This window comes from Schistocerca nitens, chromosome 3, assembly GCF_023898315.1.
Source record: "Schistocerca nitens isolate TAMUIC-IGC-003100 chromosome 3, iqSchNite1.1, whole genome shotgun sequence".
Taxonomy (NCBI): domain Eukaryota; kingdom Metazoa; phylum Arthropoda; class Insecta; order Orthoptera; family Acrididae; genus Schistocerca; species Schistocerca nitens.
The window spans coordinates 653,781,605-653,806,211 of NC_064616.1; the positions used below are offsets into that span (position 1 = coordinate 653,781,605).

The window sequence follows — 24,607 nt, forward strand, 5'->3', positions numbered from 1 at the left end:
TCCCCCATAGTACACAAAACGGGTCAGATCGCTGTTGCAGAAGCAACGAAAAAAGCATGCCAAATTTAAAAGAACCCAAAATCCCCAAGATTGGCGAAGTTTTGCTGAAGTTCGAAATATATCGCGTACTTGAATGCAAGACACTTTTAATAATTTCCATAACGAAACTCTGTATCGGAACCTGGCAGAAAAGATTCTGGTCATACATAAAGCACACCAGTGGCAAGACGCAGTCAGTACCTTCACTGCGCGATAACAACGGTGAAGTCACTGGTGACAATGCCACTAAAACAGAGTTATTAAACACGGTTTTCCGAAACTCCTTCACCAAAGAAGACGAAGTAAATATTCCTGAATTCCAATCAAGAACAACTGCCAAGATGAGAAACATAGAAGAAGATTTCATCGGTGTAGAAAAGCAGCTTAAATCACTTAATAAAGGCAAGGCCTCCGGTCCAGATTGTATACCAGTCAGGTTCCTTTCAGAGTATGCTGACACAATAGCTCCATATTTAGCAGTTATATACAACTGCTCGCTCACAGAAGGTTCCGTACCTAAAGACTGAAATTGGAAATCGGAAATTTGTGGTAAGGACTGTGGGACCAAACTGCTGAGGTCATCGGTCTCTAGGCTTACGCACTAATTAAACTAACTTACGCTAAGGACAACATACACACCCATGCCCGAGGGAGGCCTCGAACCTCCGACGGGGGGAGCAGCGCGAATAAAGACTGTAAAATTGCTCAACTCACACCAGTACCCGAAAATGGAAATAGGAGTAACCCACTGAATTACAGGCCCAATCACTAACGCCGATTTGCAGTAGGGTTTTGGAACATATACTGTGTTCGAACATTATGCATTACCTCCACGAAAACGATTTATTGACACATAGTCAGCACGGGTTCAGAAAATATCAATCTTGTAAAACACAACTAACTTATTATACTCATAATGTAATGAGTGCTATCGACAAGGGAAGTCAAATTGATTCCATATATTTAGATTTCCAGACGGCTTTAGACGCCGTTCCTCACAAGCGTCTTCTAACCAAACTGCGTGCCTATGGAATATCACCTCAGTCTTGCGACTGGATTCGTGATTTCTTGTCAGAAAGGTCACAGTTCGTAGTAATAGACGGAAAGTCATCGAGTAAAACAGAAATATATCGGGCATTTCCCAAGGAAGTGTTATAGGTCCTCTATTGTTCCTGATCTATATTAACGACATAGGAGACAATCTGAGTAGCCCTCTTAGATTGTTTGCGGATGATGCTGTCATTTACCGTCTTGTAAAGTCATCAGATGACCAAAACGAATTGCAAAACGATATAGATAAAATATCTGCATGGTGCGAAAAGTTGCAACTGACCCTGAATAAAGAGAAGTGTGAATTTATTCACGTGAGTACTAAAAGAAATCCGCTAAAATTAGATTACGCGATAAGTCACACAAATCTGAAGGCTACAAATTCAACTAAATGCTTAGGGATTACAATTTCAAATAGCCTTAATTGGAAAGATCACATAGATTATGTTGTGGGTAGAGCAAACCAAAGACTGCGACTCACTGGCAGAACACCTATAGGGCGCGATTCACTGGCAGAACACCTATAAGGCGCAACAGGTCTACTAAAGAGACGGCTTACACAACGCTTGTGCGCCCTATTTTAGTGTATTGCTGTGCGGCGTGGGATCCGCATCAGGTGGAACTGATGGATGACATCGAAAAAGTTCAAAGAAGGGCGGCTCGTTTTGTACTATCGCGAAATAGAGGAGATATTACCACAGACATGTTACGTGAATTGGAGTGGCAGTGATTAAAACAAAGGCCGGCCGAGGTGGCCGAGCGGTTCTAGGCGCTACAGTCTGGAACTGCGCGACCGCTACGGTCGCAGGTTGGAATCCTGCTTCGGGCATGGATGTGTGTGATGTCTTTAGGTTAGTTAGGTTTAAGTAGTTGTAAGTTCTAGGGGACTGATGACCTCAGAAGTTAAGTCCCATAGTGCTCAGAACCATTTGAACCATTTTGATTAAAACAAAGGCGTTTTCGTTGTGGCGGGATCTTCTCACGAAATTTGAATCACCAGTTTTCTCCTCCGATTGCTAAAACATTCTGTTGGCACCAACCAGCATAGGGAGAAATGATCATCACGATAAAATAAGAGAAATCAGGGCCTGCACAGAAAAATTTAAGTGCTCGTTTTTCCCGCGCGCCGTTCGAGAGTGGAACGCTAAAGAGACAGCTTGAAAGTGGTTCATTGAACCTTCTACCAGGCACTTTATTATGAATAGCAGAATAATCACGTAGATGTAGACGTAGATGTACGCTTATTATAAAAAGTTCGAGGGTATTGTGTATCAAGCAAAGTTAGTGACTGGATTGAGGATGTTTTGGAGGGAGCACGCAGCAGTTATCTTGGAAGCAAAGTCATCAACAGATGTAGACGTAACTTTGGCTGTACTCTAGGAAAGTGTGTTGGAATCCTTATTATTTATATTGTTTATTGATAATACTGCGGACAATATTAACAGTAACCCCGCAGATGATCAGTTATATAATGAAGTACTACCTGAAAGAATCCGCACAAATATTCAGTCAGATATTGATATGATTTCAAAGTGTGCAAACTTGCTCTGAATGTTCCCGAAATGAAACACTGTGCACTTCATAAAACGGAAATACGTAGTTTTCTATGACTATAATATAAAAGAGTCACAGTTGGAAACGGTCATCTCATGCAAACACCTTAATGTAACAGTTTATGTGGGTATGAAATGGGCTAGGTAAAGCAGGCGGCATACTAAGCTATTCACTGGTAGGATACTAGGGAAATGCATTCAATCCACAAAGGACACTGAACTGGCAGACTTCTGCCGATGGACGCAAACTATCCTGTGAAAACCTGTTTGGAAAGTTTCTAGAACCAACTTAAAGTGATGAATCGAGGAATATGTTACAACCTCCTACGTATCACTCCCGTACAGATTGCGAAGGCAGTATTAGACTTGTTACATCATGTACATAGGCAATTAAAAACCACACTTCTCGCGTTCCACAGATGAATGGAAAGGGAAAAAGCGCTAATAACTAGTACAAGGGGACGTGCCCTCTGCATTGCACTTCACAGTGGTTTGCGAATTGTAGATACAGATGTAGAATAACGCATTCATATGACTCAGTAAGGAAAGTATACAGAGTTATTCACAAGTACCTCCGTGCCTCTACAAGACATCACAATAAAATGACGCATACAGAACATCTCTCCAACTTTCGTTTTTTAAAACATGCCGTGGAGTAGTTGCAGAGTGCAGTATCAGGGGGGTAGGCAAATCAGAACATAAAATGATGGAAAAAATCGCAACATCAAAATATAATTAACGTAGATTGACGTACAGTTTTGCAGTCTGGATGCGTGGGATAACAACAAGAGTACTCGCTCTCATACGAAATCGCACCCGAGACCAAACTCCAGTTATAGGTCCAGCGTGTCTAGCACGCAGACAGGTTCAAACACCTCGCTACTCAACTGAACGTCTCTGTTGGTAGTGCTGACACAGTAGTCCGCCATCTGCGGTACTCAGAGGTTTGTGCCCACAGGGTTTCTCGTCACCTAATAGAAGACCATAAAGAGCTTCCATCTATATCTCAATGAAGGATGCACTCCACAGGAAGCAATATGTGGATGATGTGGAGGTTATGATACAGCAATACGTTGGTCCTAACGTACACCAGTGGAGTGGTACCATGGGAGCTTACAGACCCTCCCAGTAGGGTGGCGTAAGATTATCGCATTGAAAGGAGATTATGTTAAAAAAAAAAGGGTTTTATAGCCAAGAGAGTGGAGAATAATATGGTGTATTGGAATCCCGAATAAAACCAACCTGCTTTCAGTAAGAAGTAAGATGCTTTACTTACTGAACGTCCCTAGTATTTAATAAATTAAGTAACAGGACCACTGTTAAAATGAAAGTATTGTAATTTTCTGACTTGTATAGAACATAACTCTTTTATATGTTTATGTAACAATTCATTACAGATCCTTTGTTGGTGTACTCTGACTTCAAACAGGTCATACTTCAAACACTTCTACACAGAAAAGTGAAGCGCCATCTGGGTTCAATAGAATGCCAGCCGACCAGTGGGTAGCCTCACTTCGCAGACGGGATCCAGATTTGCAGCCAGCTTTACCTGCAATAACACCTCAAACACGGTACGTCCACAGCACGAGTAATGTTTCCTGGACTGGTATTTTCTTATAATTCTGTTGCACTGCTCTAAGATCTAGGCTATACTACATTAAACAGAGCTAAAATACAGCTCTGTGTACTGACATTCTACTCTGTGGTCACAGGTGAAATTTTCCCGTCCTACCACAAATACGACTTAGATATCAGCGACATTTTGTATTTCTTATGTTAATACGTATAAGTTGAATATGAACTTGATATGCAGAATAGTTCTTTATGCAGCTTTTTATAGCATTCGTACAAGTTTTGTAGAAGTTGTTGAAATGGAATACTGGTTCACCATAAATATTATATGGTTAATCTTTACTACTATTTTAGAAATCGGCAGTGGCAATTCGTCTAAGATTGATGAAGGCTTATAAGGACTGAGTTTCTTCATTTTCAAGGGTTCAGTAGTAAACGATTGAATTCAAACGTGGCCATACTATTTCGAAAGATTATCTAATGTATCGAAACTGAATCACAGTTGAAAACATCCATACAACGTGTAATTTGAAGACGCAATGAAAGGTGAATGAAATATTTTACCTCATATGTATATGGTATAAAAGTGGAGATTATAGTTTAAGTGGAAAACTGTGAGAACCTTTATGTAATACTAGCTGAGAAACCCAACATTTCTTCGGTATTCATTTACAGCTGTGCCCGAGACTTCGTACGTGTGGAATTCATTTTTCTCTCATAAGGCTTCGATGTTCAAAAATATTCAAATGTGTGTGAATTCCTAAGGGACCAAACTGCTGAGGTCATCGGTCCCTATACTTACACACTACTTAAACTAACTTACACTATGAACAACACACACACCCATGCCCGAGGGAGGACTCGAACCTCCGGCGGGAGCAGCCGCGCAATCTGTGACATGGCACCTCAAACCGCGCGGCAAAGCTTCGATTTATACACTGTTTGAAGTAATATGATACGAGACATGAACGGAGAGGTTGTTTGCTTGACTAACACAGGAGAGAGTCACATAGAGCTGGCGATGAAAAAGAAGCTGACAATAAGGTCAATACCCACAACACACAGCGTCTGGCCTAGTACTTTGTTTATGGTCATGGCGTAACATAAGCTTACGAAGAATTGTACATGTTTAAAGCGAAATCGTGAATTGACAGGAATAACTGTGATCCAGGGTATGAGCACTCGTTCGCCTGTGTCGTTTCCCGTCAAAATTTCCGTTTCTATGATGTTACGTTGAAGAAAAGTAACTTAAACCCTCTGTGAGTGAAAAGTTCTGAGGAGCGAGATGATAATGCATGATGCTCTCGATCAGAGTTATGTTGCACTTCACCTGCAGAGTATGACCCTCAGCTGCAGCAAGTCCCACTTCATAATCTTCACTGGATTCTTCAGACTGTTTTCAGAAAGACTCGACCGTTTTATAGGCGTTTTTAATTCGTAAACAAAACGAAATCAAAATGTAATGAGTAGGCACCCAAATCACATAGCAAATTTAATAAATTCGTTTTTCCTAGCAAAGAATGTAAGTAAAAGCTATCGAAAGAAGCAAAGCAATGTCGTTCAGTTTTAAATTCGCAAAGGGAAACCACTAAATCCATATATCCTAGCCAAGTAAATTCGCTGTTGATTTGTATTTGTAAAGATGAGACTGTGGCACTTAACTCTGTCACTGGCCTAAACTTCCGAAAATCAAAGCCAGCGAGATATACGGGCAGTGCAACGAACTTGGGCCTCACACTAGTAGGCTTGCTTGCCAAACTCCGCGAACTCTCGGCTCTGTACAGGGCCCACAGGAAATATTTAATTGAAATGGTACCTACTATAGTCTTAATTTTGTCGTTTGCTATCGAGATCTTACATGCATTTATACGCGCAGTTAATAATTGTTAAAGTCGTCTGAAATAGTTATTCGCTCCCCCCAAAGACGGCTGCAGGCACTCGTAAAACCTGCAGACACACATACTGTGACGACACGCTACGCCCTCTCTTGCTCGTAGGCCTCGCCGAATCACAGTCCCTAAAAAGATGATTAAACATCCGTACTACTAAGGTGAGACCAGTGAGCTCAAATAAGATAATCTGGAGGCAACACTGTGTGTTACGAAGTCGTGACGCTCGACATCTTTGGCCGCCATTTTGTCTCTCTCTATCCAACTGTCATTATACAGCTGTTCCGCAAGTAGACGAGTAAAATTTTATTTTGCCTTTATTATGGGCACAAAACATCGCATTTTATCTGAATTTTGTATTTTTGACATCCCTGACTGCTGAGTCTGGCAATTATTTGAACAGGAAGTATTAAATACCTACATAAAATAAAGAACCGTAGCCTACTGTTTAAAAATATCCTCTTCACATTATCACCTGAAAAATTGTAAAGCAGAACTTCCTTGAAGTCACAGTAATTCTGTAATTTGATTGTAACTATTATTACACGTTCCGTTAAAAGTTTGACGACCTTCATTCGAAATGTAATGCACTATGTAGGGAGTGGGTGGACTAGTACAGATAGTTTTTATATTTCACGATTTATCTCGAAACAGTCTGAGGCAGATTTTTAAGATTTAATGTATTTCGATTAACCACTTTTCATACTAAAAGAATCATTAAAGTGATTCTATGTTTCTTCAATAGTTTGATCACCAAATGTAAAAATCTAAACAAATCAATTTGTCCACATTTATCCCATTGTAAAGTGTTGCCATTAACTGAAATGGCATGGGGTGGCGGTGGACACCGTTTTTTTATATATAAATAAGACCAGTTTTCCCAAAACAAAAAGATTATTTAATTAAAATTATTTTGTGTCCACTTTTACCATCCCCATTCTCCCCTACTTAAACAAAAGGTTTGGAATGATAAAACTTCTGATACTTTGATCTAGCTTTTGTGGAAAGGGTGAAAAAAACTTAAAAGTAAATAATTTTCAGTTCAACATTAATTTGTATTTTTCATTTACATTAGACATTTGCAAACAAAATAATTTTTGTCATCTTCTGTCGAACGGAACAGTCTTTTCCATTGACCTTAGTTGTTACATTGTTTGCATTTGCTCTAAATCTAACTCCAACATATATTGACGGAATATCTTTAATAAGTTTTGTTTCGTGCATGTCGTCTAGTTCAAATGCAGAATTTACAGAATGTGAATTAGGTAAAAAAAATATTTTTTTCATTAATAGAAAAATTGTGAGACACTGAATTTACGAACTGGGAATAAACCTTACCCAAATCTTCCACATTTGCAAACATACGAAACGTCTTCTCACAACAAAAATTAATTTTGTAAACTACTTCAGAAGCAAACTTAAGTCCTCCCCTAGAAACCTACTGAGTGAAAGCAGTTGGGTCAGACAAAGGCTTTCTGCAATATGTGTGGTCACTTACTTTCTCATTATCAAAAATTAAGAAACTAGCACACTCACAACATTTCAAACCTTTTAACATTTTTTAAACTACAAATCCTTCTATGTAATACAAAATATTATTAACATAATTACTGATGTTTACGTCACTCAGTCTACTACAATAATCTAAACACTGTCTCAATGAAGCATGATTTACGTTATATTTTCTGTTTGAACATGGCGGTACCTAAAGTGAGCAACTGAAAACACACTGTTTGATTCAAAATCAAGTACTTTGTCTTACATTCAGAGCTTATGCTATTTTAATGGCTTTGAGAGCTGACTGGAACTGAATAGCATTTGGATTATTGTTCCAGCCTCTTTTACTTCTAATACATGAAAATAATAATTCCAGTTGATCTTGAGACACTTTATACGTTAAAAATACTGAAATGTGTCTTTGTCATAGAAAAGAAATTCTGTAGCAAGCATTCCTACACTTTAATCGACAGCAAGAAACCCAGAGCAAATGTCTTACGAGGATGCCGTAGAATGGGTAAACCTTCAATGGACATAGACTTCAAAAAATATTCCATCTCTTCATAATAATTATGGCAGAAATTAATGTTGAACTTATTTAATGGTTGTCTGAAGCCTTTAGCAAAAATATTTCTACTATTTAACAAATCGAAAAGTTTCTCTACTTTTCTGATAAAAGAAACAGTTGCAACTGGTCCTTGAAAATCTGTATGTTGATGTGACTCATGAAATTCAATAGCATCTGCTACACTCGAACTCAGAGTTTGAGCAGCAAGAGAGACATTCATCTTCTTATTGTGGAACTTAACATGCTGGTTAGTGACTGAATTAGAAGACATCAAGCCTTCACTCTCCTGTAGTTCATTTAAATTAACTATGTAGCTCCACTGTACTTCACCATCAACTGTCTGCAAAATCTGTTTGTCAGCCTTTCTTGTTAATTTACGCACGTGGAAATGGTCCAAAACTACATAAACATTGCATTCAGCTGAAGCGTGCTTAAAATACGAAATAATATTATCAGGTTCATAGTTGCAGCCCATGTTTTTCAAAGCTTGCAGGTTTACAACTGGGCCGTCACAAGTAACGGACCATACAACTACACCAACTTCATGTAATTTTAGGAGGCACGTATGGATTAATTCAGCTAAGTTCAGCTTGACAACTATTTACAAGAAAAGGTATGCAACTGGACATTTAAATTTTTTCCTGTACGAAACAATTTGGAATACTAATGCTTCTCTAGCTAGTTAATTCAAATCTACTGGCTTAATGCCACCAATATTTACATAACCGCTGTTAAATTTTCTACTATTGTCCCATAACAATTGTTTACGAATCATCATACTGTCAAAAATTAAAGCACATTCTTTTAAGCAGGGTTTTTTCTCTACATTTTCTTTCAAGAAACTGAACACTTCAATGATGAAACCAGGTTCACAGTTGACAGATGAGATCCAACATCTGATGCAGTTTGGATGGGGAAAACTAAATAATGATCTAACATATCAATATGCTTTATGTGAATAAAAATGTAGCGTCGGAGCGAACTGTTTTATAATATCTGAGTATCTTCTAACTTGTTCGTCACACATGGAGCTTTTCAATTCGTTAACGATGAAGTGCAAATTATAATCACTAAAATTAAATTTTAAATGATTCTCTACATCACTGTTCAGGCATCCATTTTTTTTTTAAGTTCATTGATCGGCTGTGCCATTGTAGAAATATTTTTGTTTCGTCGGCATACAGCAATCTGCAATCTTATCTTCTTTCTTAAATTTGTTTTTATTAGTGAAGGGAAGTTTACCTGAATTCCTTTATTTTCAGCAACTGCTTCAGGAGACGTTTCCAGTTGTACACCTGCGTGATTAACATACTGCAAGAAAGGTCATTGTAATTTTGCATTCATCAGAACAGTTCAAAATTATAAAACCTTCATAAGCAGGCTTAAAACAATAATTATAAATATAGGCCTATCGACGTTTATTTTGTTTAGGCCTATACAATTATAATTCAAAGCTTGTAATATATTCCACTTACTTGAGTACTGGCAGTCATCTTTTTCTGCATATGTTTCGGAAAATCAGAGACGGATGGGACGGCATCTTCTTTTAACAGTCTACATGATGTTCCTGGCCTCACTTGATAGCAATTTGCGGTAAAGTGTCTGCTGCATATCGTACTGTACGCAGTAGGTGACCACTTGCCTCTACGAATTGCTTGCACCCACAATTTCAGAATTTCCGGACGAGAAAATGGAAACCTGCATAAACAAGAGGCAAATACAAAACTAAACCCAAGAAATATTATCTGCAGTACCGGTAGTGCAATTTATTTATGAAATACAGTGTGGCAGAAACACTAGTTCTGAACAAAAATATAACTTACCTATGGACAAAAATCCATTGCATTTCCTCTACAGTTCTTTACAACCATAAGCTACACAATATTTCACCATTATAGATTCACAAACTTAATAAATCCCTCTCGAATGAATGATTTTAAAACAGAAAACACAAAACAACACGACCTATACGTACGGAGTTGCCAACCTAACAGAAATTGATCGTCATGATTTCCAAGGAACCAAAGCACAGCAGTTGTGTATCCTGTTTTTATTGAGATCACTGGGTGAGACCGAGCGAAGTGGCGCAGCAGTTAGCACACTGTACTCACATTCGGGAGGATGACGGTTCAAACCCGCATCCAGCCTTCCTGGTTTAGGTTTTCCAAAATATCTCTAAGTCGCTTCAAGAAAATGCCGCGATAATGCCTTTGAAACGGCACAGCCGATTTCCTTCCCCATTCTTGCTCCGTCTCTGGTGATCTACACTCGTGCTTATAAATTAAGGATAATGCTGATACATGGTGAAACAACGCTCTGGTGGGCGGTTTGCGGTCTTAAATCACCTCAGGTTATGACCATGCGGAGCATTTAACCTGCGGTCGTCGCACGGTGGCGCTGGTAGCAGTCCACATACACACCGGTGTGTTGGTGCATGTCAGAGTACTAGTGCAGCGAGCAAGTCTGCCGACGTTTTCAGACGTGCTAATGGTGACTGTGTGTTGAAAATGGCTCAAAGAACACGTATTGATGACGTTCTGAGGGTTAGAATACTAGGGCGAGTGGAGGCTGGTCAAACACAGCAGGTCGTAGCACAGGACCTCCGTGTGCCACAAAGTGTGATCTCAAGGTTATGGCAATGATTCCAGCAGACACAAAACGTGTCCAGGCGCTACAGTACGGCACGTCCACAGTGTACAACACCACAAGAACAACGATATCTCACCATCAGTGCCCACAGACGGCCACGGCGTACTGCAGGTAGCCTTGCTTGGGACCTTACCGCAGCTACTGGAACAGTTGTCTCCAGACACACATGCTGCAGACGACTGAACAGACATGGTTTATTCGCCCGGAGACCTGCACGGTGCATTCCAACCCCTTGGTCACAGGAGAGCCCGTAAAGCCTGGCGTCAAGAACACAGTTCATGGTCATTGGAACAGTGGTCCCAGGTTATGTTCGCGGGCGAGTTCAGGTATAGTCTCAACAGTGATTCCCACCGATTTTTCATCTTGCGTGAACCAGGAACCAGATACCAACCCCTTAATGTCCTTGAAAGGGACCTATATGGAGGTCGTGGTTTGATGGTGTGGAGTGGGATTATGATTGGTGCACATACACTTCTGCATGTCTTTGACAGAGGAACTGTAACAGGTCAGGTGTATCGGGAGGTCATTTTGCAACAGTATGTCCGCCTTTTCAGGGGTGCAGTGGATCCCACCTTCCTCCTGATGGATGATAACGCACGGCCCCACCAAGCTGCTATCGTAGAAGAGTACCTTGAAACAGAAGATATCAGGCGAATGGAGTGGCCTGCCTGTTCTCCAGACCTAAACCCCGTCGAGCCCGTCTGGGATGCTCTCAGTCGATTTATCGCTGCACGTCTTCAAACCCCTACGACACTTCAGGAGCTCTAACAGCCACTGGTGCAAGAATGGGAGGCTATACCCCAGCAGCTGCTCGACCACCTGATCAAGAGTATGCCAGCCCGTTGTGCGGGCCGTGTACATGTTGTGCATGGTGATCATATCCAATATTGATGTCGGGGTACATGCGTAAGAAACAGTGGCGTTTTGTAGCACATGTGTTTCGGGACGGTTTCCTCAACTTATCACCAATACCGTGGACTTACAGATCTGTGTCGTGTGTGTTCCCTATGTGCCTATTCTATTAGCGCCAGTTTTTGTAGTGCCACGTTGTGTGGCATCACATTCTGCAATTATCCTTAATTTATGAGCATGAGTGTAGTTGTCGATGGTACGTTAAACAATAGTCTGCTCCTCTTCTCCTTTTAGGTGAGCAGACGATTTCAGATAGAACTTTAAATTCCGATATCTTTTTTCCACGATCCGATTTTAATGAAATAAAGCTGACATGTTGCCAAACCCCATGAAAATTCGTGTAGTAGTTTTGAAAATTAGCGTGTACAAACAAACAGACACACACGACAGTTTTAGATAAAACTTTAAGTCATACTACAATTTTTTTCCGTTATCTGATATGGATGAAATAAAGTGCATGCGTTGCACCAAGCGAATTTCGTGCTTTCGTGTTACTTGTGAAAACCCCACGAAAATTCTTCTAATAGTTTTGGAGATTAACGTGTTTAACTGGAGAAACAGAGATACATGAGGGTTTCACCATTCTATTATTAGCATAAAAGGTTGCCACATGGTTTGAATGATAACCAAAATCAAATGCAAAACCGAATTTCTCAACAATGTTTGCATAATTTTGAAAACAATCAAACTGCCTTCATTTATTTCCCAGACAGAACACAGCATCGTGACAATTTATATTACACAAGTCCAATGGTTTCCTCAATCCATTTTATTAGCTTCATCTTGTAGAGAGCAAATTGCATAGTCCCACTTCATGGATCATTTATACGGTACATCCCCTCTCCTATCAGCTGTTGTTAATAATTGCTGGACGCCAGATCACTGAAGGTAAATTAACAACGATCAGGTATGTGGTGTTGGGAAAACGTTAAAGGAAAGAAAGCGAGTTAATAGCGTACCACATATATTAAAAGAAACAAATGCGTTATTCATCTTTAATGCCCAGAGTATCTCAGAGCACGTGATCTTGATATAATTATTGATTGTATGTTACTGTTTCATATTGGACCTTGAATACATTGTACGCCACAATCTTCTTCGAGCTGTGAGTGAGGAATTGTGTTATTATCTCTGGTGGAGAGCGATGAATTTCTACTGTGGTGTAGGCAGGTACCAGTGACCACTTCTCCACAGTCGGCCACAATTCTGGAGGTGCAGTCTCTTCGACCGGTAAAAATGGTAGACGGTAGCTAGCCACCACCTGCCATATTAATGCATTCTGTGCCAGCCGACAGATGACCATTCGACGAAGACCGTCACTCATCAAAGGTACATTGTGCAGTTACAAGCGATAATCCCGAAGTATAGATGAATCGTGGAAAGGGAAGGCTGAGGTAAGTGCCACGTTGCTACCTGATTGCAGAGAGGAAGCAAAATCAGGTGTGTGAGAAGCGTTGTGGCTGAAAGTGTCTGGGGTCCGCCAGATGCCAGACCGCTCAGTGGTAGCAAGCTGGCAATCACATGTCGTTATGTTTCCGATACTTGCCATCGTCGAGCTAATATGACAGAAGTCTGACAGCAGCAAAGTCCCAAATATTCTTCAAAAATACTAAACTGATTCCAAACAAGCTTCAAAGACATGCTTAAAAGTAATGTATCCGAATTTAAACAAACAGGATGGCACTGATAGTGTGGGCTAGAAGTCGCTGCTGAGTGAGTATGTCGGGCAACTGAAGAAGGTCCTATGATTGTTACAATAACCTCTTTAATGAGGCTTGATTACAATAATTAGTGTGTGGCATGTAGAGTATGACGGCGTCTCGCCAGAGATGATGGCCTCAGGCAACTGATGGCAGGTTCCACTGCTGGGCGGCAGGTGCTGCATCGCCAGGTTCCCGTATTTCCTCGCTGTAGTGAGTGTGGTTGGCGGCAGCTAACACAGGGACATTAGCCTGCATCACGGAAAATATCAGTCTTCTGTCAATACCCTGGCGTGGTCAGACATGACCTATCATACTCCCGGGATGGTGGTCAAGTGTGGAGTCGCCCCTGGTGCCCAGAGGCTTAGGCATCAGGCAGCGGTTAATGTCCCAGCTGTGGCAGAAGTATCTGCGTCATTGACACAGAGTAGCATAGCCTCAACGTCATAGCAGTAGCCACCTGTTCGAAGACGACAGGCTGCTTTGAGCGTCCTTAAATACTGATTCTCCGTGCTGTTCACCACGGCTAGTGTGCCACACTGAACTGTCCGTAACGTGTCAATGACTTTCCGGCTGTCATAACTGAGTTTCAGTAATTGTGCAGGTTACGTCAAGAGGCACGTGTCGTCTGTCGTCACTGTACTGATGCGAAGTTGCTGACCGTGCAGCCCCTTTGCCAACTACAAATGAAATAGCGGTGCCCTGGTTTCGTCATGATGCACTGTTGCTGGTTCCAAGACTCGCTTGTAACCAGAATGAGATTTTCACTCTGCAGCGGAGTGTGCGCTGATATGAAACTTCCTGGCAGATTAAAACTGCGTGCCCGACCGAGACTCGTAACTTTATCCCTTTATATTCCTCCCTGCCACGAAGAAAATTCGGCCTCAAATTTTACTGCAATAAAAACACTAGTTATTTACAAATATTTACTCTTCGGATTTATTTCCCCACTGATGGTATCACACTGTACATTATTTGCTCGGATTCAGTAGCACTTATTTCTGTGCAGAGGTCTATGTTCAAGGTACACTTTGTCCCTCATATCATTGCTTCTGGTTGATGCCATTGCGACAAGTTTGAACTCATAGATGGAAGTCGGCAGGGATGGGATTGGGTTTACTTTCCACATAAGTTGGTAGTATATGATTCCAGTTACTGTGAAAATTATAGTGGCAACTGAGGTCTACACAGGTGACAGAAGTCATGGGATGCCTCCTAATAACGTGTTGGACCTTCTTTTGCCCCCTGTGGTGCAGCAACTCGGTGTGGCATGGCCGCAACAAGTCGTTGGAAATACCCTGCAGAAATGCTGAGCCGTGCTGCCTCTGTAGCCGTCCATAACTGCGAAAGTGTTGACAGTGCAGAATTTTGTGCACAAACTGACCTTTCGATTATGTCCCATAAATATTTGATGGCATTCGTATCATATGATCTGGATGGCCAAATCATCCACTCGAATTGGCCAAATCATCTACTCGAATTGTTGGCAACACTGCGCCGACGCGGACTCTTCGAGTATTTGCTGCATTAAATAATTAAAAAAAACGTTGTTAGTAAGCTGTTTTTAAACGTTTACAGTTGTTATAAATATAATCTAAGTGTTGTTAAATTAGTAGGAGTGTTAGTGAAGTATAAAATAAAATTAAACGGGGTAAGAAGCGTATTTTTCTTCTCGCGCCTATAGCACGAATCGTAGGCCTAATTTCACGCGTGCGTATCGTAAGTAAGCAGTGAATTAAACTTATAGGTAAACGTTTTCTGAGGGTATAAATATAAGTGTTGTTACATTAGTGGAAGTGTTGGTAAAGTGTTAAAGAAGATTAAACGGGGTAAGAAGTTTATTTTCCTTCTCGCGCCTATAGCGCGGATTTTAGGCTTAATTTCAAGCGCGCGTATCGTAAGTAAACAGTGGCTTAAACTTATATGTAATCACCAGTTTCTTTATTCAGTAATCTTTCAATTTATTTATATCTGCTTGAATAGTTTCTAGGATCCTTTGTTTACGTTTTAGTCAGTACTTAAATCAGTTTATACGATTTCTGTTTTTACCATGAGTGAGAAGTGTGTGACATGCCGTAGGATCGTTTGTTCCGGGGTGTGGTGTGATGGGTGCTGTAGTTTCTTTCATTGGGGCGAATGTATTGGCGTGGGAAATGGGGACATAAATGAGGCTCACCAGTGGTATTGTAGGATCTGCAGTAGAGACAGGAAAATACTGGAACAGAAAGGGAAAATTGCAGCTCTTCAAGCTGACTTAGACGAGGCAAGGGAGGAACTGGACAGGTTAAAGAGGGAGAAGGCTGAACCGAGGTGGGAAGTGGCAACAGGTAATAGGGGGAACAGGCAAAGGAGAGCATCAGACAGCATTTTCAGAAATCTTGAAAATAGATTTGACCTGTTGCTTCAGTCAGAATCGGATGAGCCACATGTAGTGAAGCTGTAGAAAGGGCACAACAAGCTTTCAAGGACTTGAAAAAGATAGGGAAATTTTTAAAGAAAAAGAAAGTTCTGTTGTTAGGTAGCTCCCATGGTAGAGGTGTTGGCCAACTACTGCAGGAAAATCTAGATCCAGAGTACCAGGTCACAAACGTTTTCAAGCCTAGTGCAGATCTGGGTCAGGTACCAGAGGATGTAGGTTCTTTATGCAAAGAATTCAAGAAGGCGGATGCCGTGGTTATAGTGGGTGGTCTGGGAAATAGCACTGATAGAGACTCTGAATATTCCATAGAGAGTGAGCTGCTGAAGATAGCATCAGCAACGAAGCATACGAGTGTGGGATTTGTGTCTGTGTTGAGACGCCATGATCGGCCTCATTTGAACTCTTCCGTCAGGAGGGTGAACTTGGAGTTGGAGTGGCTGCTTGGGACGGATATAGGGTCCCATATTGGTTTGATTCCTGTGGATGCTATCGATAGGTCGGACTACACTAGGCATGGCCTTCACCTCAATAAGAAAGGGAAGGGAAAACTGTCTGGGTTGATTGCAGAAAACGTAAGAGGGGGCACTGTCACAAGTGGTAAAATACCAGTGGTCACAGGTGTCAGAGGAATGCCTTTTTTAGGATAGGGAATGGGGAAAGAAAACGAGTTTAAGAGAGATTGGCAGACACACTCAGTTTGAGAAAACAGATGAACAGGAGTCAGATTTTAGCATACAGATTCCATTTAAACAATGTTTACCAGAAAGTAATCAGAAACTGCCAGTTCATCTTCGCCAAAGCAGTTATAATCCCATTAGTATGCAGTATCAGTTATCTTTATTACACCAGAACATTCCGGGACTCAGAAATAAAATTGATGAACTACTCATTTGTATTGATGAAATGAATTCATCTAACCAAATTGACATAATCTGCCTCCCTGAACATCAAGTGACCACTGGCATAGATATGTTAAACATTTCAGGATTTAAGCTAGCTTCCTACTTCTGCAGAGTAGATATGGATGGAGGAGGAGTTGCCACATTTATCAAAAACTGCCATAAATTCAAGAACATTGACATTAATAAATTCTGTTTAGACCAGCATCTAGAAGCATGTGCAACAGAAGTAGAGTTCCATAACAGATCCTATATAATAGTAACTATTTACCGAGCACCTGCAGGAAATTATAATCTATTCATAAATAATCTAGAAGCTCTTTTGGGTTATTTAACAGGAAGAAACAAAGACATTTTGATTGCTGGTGACTTTAATACATATTTTCTAATGCAATCTTCCAGTAAACATTTACTGCAGTTAGTAATGTTGTCTTTCAATCTAACTCACACTGTAAACTTTCCAACTAGGATCACTAAATCCTCAAGGACAGCCATTGATAACATTTTTATAGACAAATCAAAGGAACAAAATCATATCATAAAACCTGTAATAAATGGACTATCAGATCATGACATGCAGCTGCTTGTTTTAGATGTAAATTCTGAGCAGATTATCAAGACTGCTATGTCTGAGTACAGGAGAGTAGTCAGTCAACCAAAAATTGAGTGTTTTAGAAAACTGCTCAAAGATATGAACTGGAAAAATGTTTATAGTGCCCATGACATGAATAAAAAGTATAATACATTCATGAACAATGTCAGTACCATGTTTGAAAACTGTTTTCCTCTAAAAATTACTCAAATTAAGCAGAAGTCTATAATAAAACCATGGATTGCACAAGGAATAAATATTTCCTGTAAGACAAAAAGGAAAATGTATCTGTCAACTAAGAATAGCTCCAATACTGATGATTTAGCTAAATACAAGGAATACTGTAAAATATTAAAAAATTTAATTCAGACATCTAAACAAATGCACTACGAGAAGAAGATGCAATGTCAGGGAATAAAATAAAAACAATATGGGCTATAGTGAAAGAGGAGACTGGTAGAACCAGAAAGGAACAGGAGCAAATAGCATTAAGGGTAGATGACACATTAGTAACCGATGGGCATAGTGTGGCAAATCTATTTAACAAGTACTTTATATCTGTTACTGATAGAATGGGTTGTCAGGATCAGTAAATAATGCCCTTGAATATCTGAAACTAGCCTTTACAAATAGCTTCAGCTACATGAATATGTCACTCACTTCACCAAAAAAAAATAACTTCCATAATAAAATCTTTGAAAACAAAGCATTCTAGTGGTTACGATGAAATATCAACAAAGTTAATTAAGGCATGTTCTTGTGAGTTTAGTACAATTCTAAGTTACTTGTGTAACCAGTCAATTATAACTGGGACATTTCCTGACTGGCTAAAATATGCAGATGTTAAGCCTCTATTCAAGAAAGGGGATAAAGAGATACCATCAAACTACAGACCGATTTCACTTTTGCCAGCATTCTCAAAAATTTTAGAAAAAGTAATGTACAGGAAGCTTCTCAACCATCTGACCACAAATAACATATTATCAAGAACACAGGTTGATTTCTGAAGGGTTCTGATGTCGAGAAGGCTATTTACACCTACAGTGAAAATGTACTTAATTCATTAAATAACAAATTACAAGCAGCAGGTATTTTCTGTGATTTGTCAAAGGCATTTGATTGTGTAAACCACAACATCCTTTTAAATAAATTAGAATTCTATGGTGTCATGGGCAGTGCTGCAAAATGGTTCAAGTCATACCTAGCTAACAGGAAACAAAGGGTGTCAGTACAAGGGACTAGTGAATTAAGTCATCAGTCATCATCATAATGGGAAGAAATTACATGTGGTGTCCCACAAGGATCCATCTTAGGACCATTGCTTTTTCTTGTGTACATTAATGATCTCTCATCAGTTACACTGCCAGAAGCAGAGTTCGTTTTGTTTGCGGATGACACAAGTATTGCAATAAATAGTATGTCGAGTGTAGTTCTAGAAAGATCTGCTAATGATATTTTCATGGATATTAATAAATGGTTTAAAGCCAACTCATTGACATTAAACTTTGAAAAGACTCACTACATGCAATTCAGAACCTGTAAGAGGTTTCCACCCAGCATATGCATAAAGTATGAAGAAGAGCAGATATAAGAGGTTGACAGTCTTAAATTCCTGGGATTACAACTTGATAATAAATTCAATTGGGAGGAGCACACCACAGAACTGCAGAAACGCCTTAACAAATCTGTATTTGCAATTCGAGTGTTAGCAGACATAGGCGACATAAAAATGAAAAAGCTTGCATACTTTGCCTACTTTCATTCCATAATGTCATATGGTATAATATTTTGGGGTAACTCTTCAAGTCAAACAAAAGTTTTCAGAGTCCAAAAGCGTGTAATACGTATTATTTGTGGAGTAAATTCACGGACGTCATGTAGAAACCTCTTCAAAGAACTGGGTATACTAACCACTGCCTCTCAGTATATTTACTCCTTAATGAAATATGCCCTAAATAATATATCTCTTTTTCCAACAAACAGCTCAGTTCATACGTACAATACCAGGAACAAAAATGATCTGCACAAAGACTTAAAAGCACTTACTTTAGTTCAAAAAGGGATCCACTACTCAGGAACACTCATCTTCAATAATTTGCCAGCAAACATAAAAAATTTAGTTACAAATAAAGATCAAATGAAAAGGAACCTGAAAGACTTACTAGTGGCCAACTCCATCTACTCCATAGACGAATTTTTTAATAGAAACAAATGATGTATTGTATATATTCATACTATTAGTATTGTTATTTCATCTAAAAAAAAAAAAAAGTTGACATCTTCCACATCCACGAGGATCTCTTCAGCATGGATCTATGGAACGAAAAACTAATCTAATCTAATTGTTCAGAATGTTCTTCAAACCAATCACGAGGTCGCCACTGACCTAGGGGTGAATCTTGCGACAGTAATGGTATTCTGGTCATGGAGCAAAGATGAAACGATGCTCCATCCATTTCTACTATATGCCATTCAATGTCAACTTTGGTGTGATGTGCAACCAGGCAGTCTAAACCGAGAATGGCAATGTAGCCACTGCCGAACACAGGAAAAACGTCTACACCAACCCAGAAGTTATCTTCCCCAACTCAGAAACCAAATAAAGTTGAACCAGTTGAATCTACAATACCCCAGCTTATGCTGCTTAGCGACCAACATGCCGGATTTACTTTCACTTTATCAAGTATAGCCTTATTTGCCACTGATACCTGCAATCCGGTGTCTTACAAAAATTTACAAATTCCCCTTTCATGTAACTGGTCAGAAAAGGGTCTGCCACTGATTTTGCACTTGCGCTGACTTTTACTGGCTGTCTTGTTTAACTGAGAGGAGCGAGGTCTGGCCTGTGGCTGTCTTCCATACCTCTGCGGATTTCTGTCCATACAATTTAGTTCACCGAGCGAAGTGGCGCAGTTGTTCAGACACTGGACTTGCATTCGGGAGGACGACGGTTCAATCAAAAATGGTTCAAATGGCCCTGAGCACTATGGGACTCAACTGCTGTGGTCATAAGTCCCCTAGAACTTAGAACTACTTAAACCTAACTAACCTAAGGACAGCACACAACACCCAGCCATCACGAGGCAGAGAAAATCCCTGACCCCGCCGGGAATCGAACCCGGGCGTGGGAAGCGAGAACGCTACCGCACGACCACGAGATGCGGGCTCGACGGTTCAATCCCGCGTCCGGCCATCCTGATTTCGGTTTTCCGTGATTTCCCTAAAATGCTCCAGGCAAATGCCGGGATGGTTCCTTTCAAAGGGCACGGCGGACTTCCTTCCCCGTCCTTCCCTAATCTGATAAGACCGATGACCTCGGTATCTGGTCTCCTTCCTCAAAACAACCCAACCCCAATTCAGTTCAGAATGTCCAAGCCATGTACATATCTGGCACTGCCATTCTCTGCAATCAGGCCTCATATGCCTCATATACCCACATGTAAAACACTTAAGATCTGTGTTAAATAGGACCTTATTTTTTCAAGGTTTGGTGACCACATCAGTTTTGGCTAGCACCAACACTGTTTCTACTGATTTGTTTAGAGTCTTCGGAAATTCCATCGCGACTCTACGAGACATTTTTGGGTTTAAACCCAGTAATAAGGCGTCAAGTTTTGTTTGCTCACCTTCTTGCAAGTAGGCTTCATTAGCATTATCGTCCTCCATGAGCTCTTACGTATTGACATTAATTTTGTGAATACGATCTACAAAACACTCTACTTATTTCCCATGCTTTTGAAACAAGCTGTTAAGTTGCTCACGGTAGTATCTCGATGTATTCTTCCTCTTACATCTGTCTACTGACTCTTCCCTGAAGACATCAAACAACAGCGTTTTGCTTAAATTCCTGTTGTACATCATATGTGTCCCAATGTCCCCCAGTAGTTTTAATTTGGCTATACTCAACAATTGCTCATTACTCCAATTTCCTAACATAGCAGCTGTGTCCAAACTATCGACAAACGCCAAAATATGCTCTCCAGATTTTCCTGAAAATGGTGTTACCAATTCAGCAGTGCTGGTGCCCAGGACAAGTGTACTAGGAAGTGTCTGTTCCCTCCTTTCCTCCTTTAGTTGCCGTGATTCAGTTAGTAGCTGAGCTACCTGGTTTATTAACTTCTAAATAAGCGCCCTGAGCCGAAATTTGTTCCACCATGTTGCCTACTAAGAGAGGGTAGAAAAACAACCATACAGGCTCAAACAAAAATTGTGTTGTTGCATAGGATGTCCCTGCTGCAGAAGATCCAAGGTTATGGCTGCTGTCGTCTGGCTGTTCATCTTCTTCTTTATGTTCATCCCTAGCAGTCCCCCTAACATAAGTTGTAACATGACGGCTCTGATAGCTTAGTGGGGGCTAGGATTCGCTGCTGAGGGAGAATGTGGTGCAGCTGAAGAAGGTACAGTGATGGATACAATGACTTCTTTATTGAGGTTTGATTTCAATCATTAGTGTGTGACATGGAGAATGTGACAGCATCTTCCCAGAGGCGACGGTCTCCAGCTGCTGTGCGTTCTGCTGCTATACAGCTGTTGCTGCGTCACCAAATTCCTGTGCTTCCTGTCTGTAGTGAGTGTGTCTGGCGGTGGCGACCACAAGCGCATCAGGCTGCACCACGATCCCTGGCTTGGAGCGTAGTGGTCTTCTGTTGGTGCAAGAACAAAAATGCAACTTACATAATGCTTTATTTGCAAAAATGAAAACAAAAAAACTTTCTGCTACTGTGGCCCTCTACGGGCTGCTTTTTCTTTTTTTTTTCAATTTAGACATCCCAAAACGTTATTTTAAAGCTTTCTTTTGTCAGAGGTACCGGTATTGGGTACTGAATCGTACTGTCACAAATCAATCACTGTGCTTGTACGTGTGTGCGTGTGCGTGTGCGTGTGCGTGTGCGTGTGCGTGTATGAGATAGAGACAGACAGAAAGGGAGTGAGAGAGAGTTTGTGTTTACATACAATGGGATGGACACAGAGAGTGGTGAGGAAGAAATGTGCTGAATATGTATACATGAGCGAAGGTGGGGGAAAGGACTAGTGTATATACACTGATCAGCCAGAACATTATGACCACCAACCTACTACTGATATAAACCCATCCAGACGATACCAGCATTATCTGGCAAGGAGTGACTGCTAGTCAGACACACGCATGGTGCATGCAGTATCAGTGAATGTGTTATCCGTGTGTAGAGTGGGGATGCCCTGGAGGCTCAGCTTGAGCATTTTGGAAACTGCACTACTTGTCGTGTGTTCGGCGAGTGCTATCGTGAGTGTTTTCAACACATGGCGGAACCAAGGTGAAATCACTTCCAAACATCATGGGGCTGGGTGGCCACCCTTCATTATAGATGTTGAAAAGCTGAAACCACTTCCAGACATCGTTGGGTTGGGCAGCCACCCTTCAGTACAGATATCGGATGTTGCAGACTGGGAAAACAGAACAGGCAGTGAAATGTGGTGGAAATAACATCAGACTTTAATGTTGGGCACAGTACAAGTGAGTCTGAACAAATAGTGCACCAAACACTTCTAACGATGGGCTTCCTCAGCCAATGACCTACGCATGTGCCAATGTTAACCACGAGATTAGCGACTATGACTGAAATGGGCACGTGATCATCAGCACTGGACAATGGCACAGTGGCAATGCTCTGCACGGTCTGATGAACCCCAATGCTGATGGGAGGGCACGAATCCATCATCTTCCAGGGGAACATTTCCTTGACACCTGTACTGTGGGACGGAGACAATCTGGTGGCAGCTCCAGTATGCTTAGGAGAACATTCAAGTGGGCATTCATTGATCCAGTGGAGCTCGTGCAAGGCACCATGATTGCCAAGCAGGATCTTACACCGCTTCATGACGATCATGTTTCCTGACAACAGTGGCATACTTCAACAAGATAATGCGCCATGTCACAAGGCCAGGAATTTGACGGAGTGATTCAAGGAATACAGTGCCTAGTTCCAATTGATGTGCTGGCCCCCAATTCCCCAGATCTGAACCCGATCGAACACTTCTGGGATGTGATTGAATATGGAGTCAGAGCTTGTTGCCCCCATCCTTGGAGTTTATGGGCATTAGGTGACATGTGGGCAGATGTGGAGCCAGCTCCCTCCAGCGACCTGCCAAGGCTTTATTGCTTCCATACCGTGAAACATTGCCACTCTATCCATGCCAAATGTGGACGTACCGGCGGTTAGGTAGGTGGTCATAATGATAATGTTCTGGCTGTTCAGTGTACATGACCCAGTCACACTAATGTAACCACTACCTACGTTCGACATTAAAGTGCTATAGCCACTCATAGACAGCAGGTGGCAGCATTAGCAGTGTAGAGTATCCAAAGTGTGTCGGGGTATGCAGCAACAGTGTAATCTTTGTCAGTGCAGAAATGGTGTGATTTATCTAATGTCTAAAAGGGCCCGATCACTTGCTTTCAGGCCTTATTCAGTAGTAACAACTGTACTTCAAAGTATCTAATTCTGTCTGCCGCCACACATACTGGTTATAACATCATACTTTGTAGCTTATATTTTAGACGTTGTTAGCCGTATTTTCATCCCCCTATACTGAATATTTATCGTTACTGTATTACAGGGATTTGAGCCCGATGGTCCGAGGAAAAGGCTAAAAGGGGTTGTCAAGAAATAAAAAATCTGAAAATGTGATCGAGACTGTTTTCTGCTGATTTTTAACATTTTATACCAATCACTGTGCTCCAGTCAAAAATGCTTTCTAAAATTTTAAAAGAGTGGAAGCATTTCCGAAATGGCTATGTTTGTAAACTGTTCATGTGCCACCATGGTTAAAGCATACCATGCATGGCAAAATTGCAATATCCAAAACTGATGCTAAGGCAACTGTGGTGCGTCATGCACTATAGATGACAGGGCTGAACGATGCCTGCAGAGATGTGTACAGACAAATAGATGTAAAACTGTTGAGCAATTGACAAGATGAACCAAGGGGCTACCAACAGTGTCTCCTCATTGACCATTTAGTGCATGTAGCTCCATACGGGTCTCTGCAGCAGGTGCATGGTTCGTGCATAGGTGTTCATTTTTTATGCGTGCTGTTCTAGAGTGGAGTAATAGAGAATTAGAGTGCACTTTGTTTGATTAATCTTCTGCCAGAACCTTAAATGTTGTATGAAGCATAACCATGTAGATGCAGATGTAGGTGCACCCATGTGGACTGCTGTTCATCAGCGACGAAGGCTGGAATTTGCTTGCCAATAGCACCACTGGACATCCACTAAGTGGTGACAG

At 41.0% G+C, this 24,607-nt stretch overlaps 1 protein-coding gene across 1 annotated transcript in view; it reads left to right on the plus strand.

Annotated features, from left to right (window-relative positions):
- LOC126249697 (katanin p60 ATPase-containing subunit A-like 1) overlaps window positions 1-24,607 on the plus strand; it is a 168,503-nt gene that overhangs the window by 68,473 nt on the left and 75,423 nt on the right. Inside the window, exon 3 of the mRNA XM_049951375.1 lies at window positions 4,072-4,213. Coding sequence (XP_049807332.1) covers window positions 4,072-4,213 — 142 coding nt within the window. The remainder of the gene's footprint in view (window positions 1-4,071; window positions 4,214-24,607) is intronic.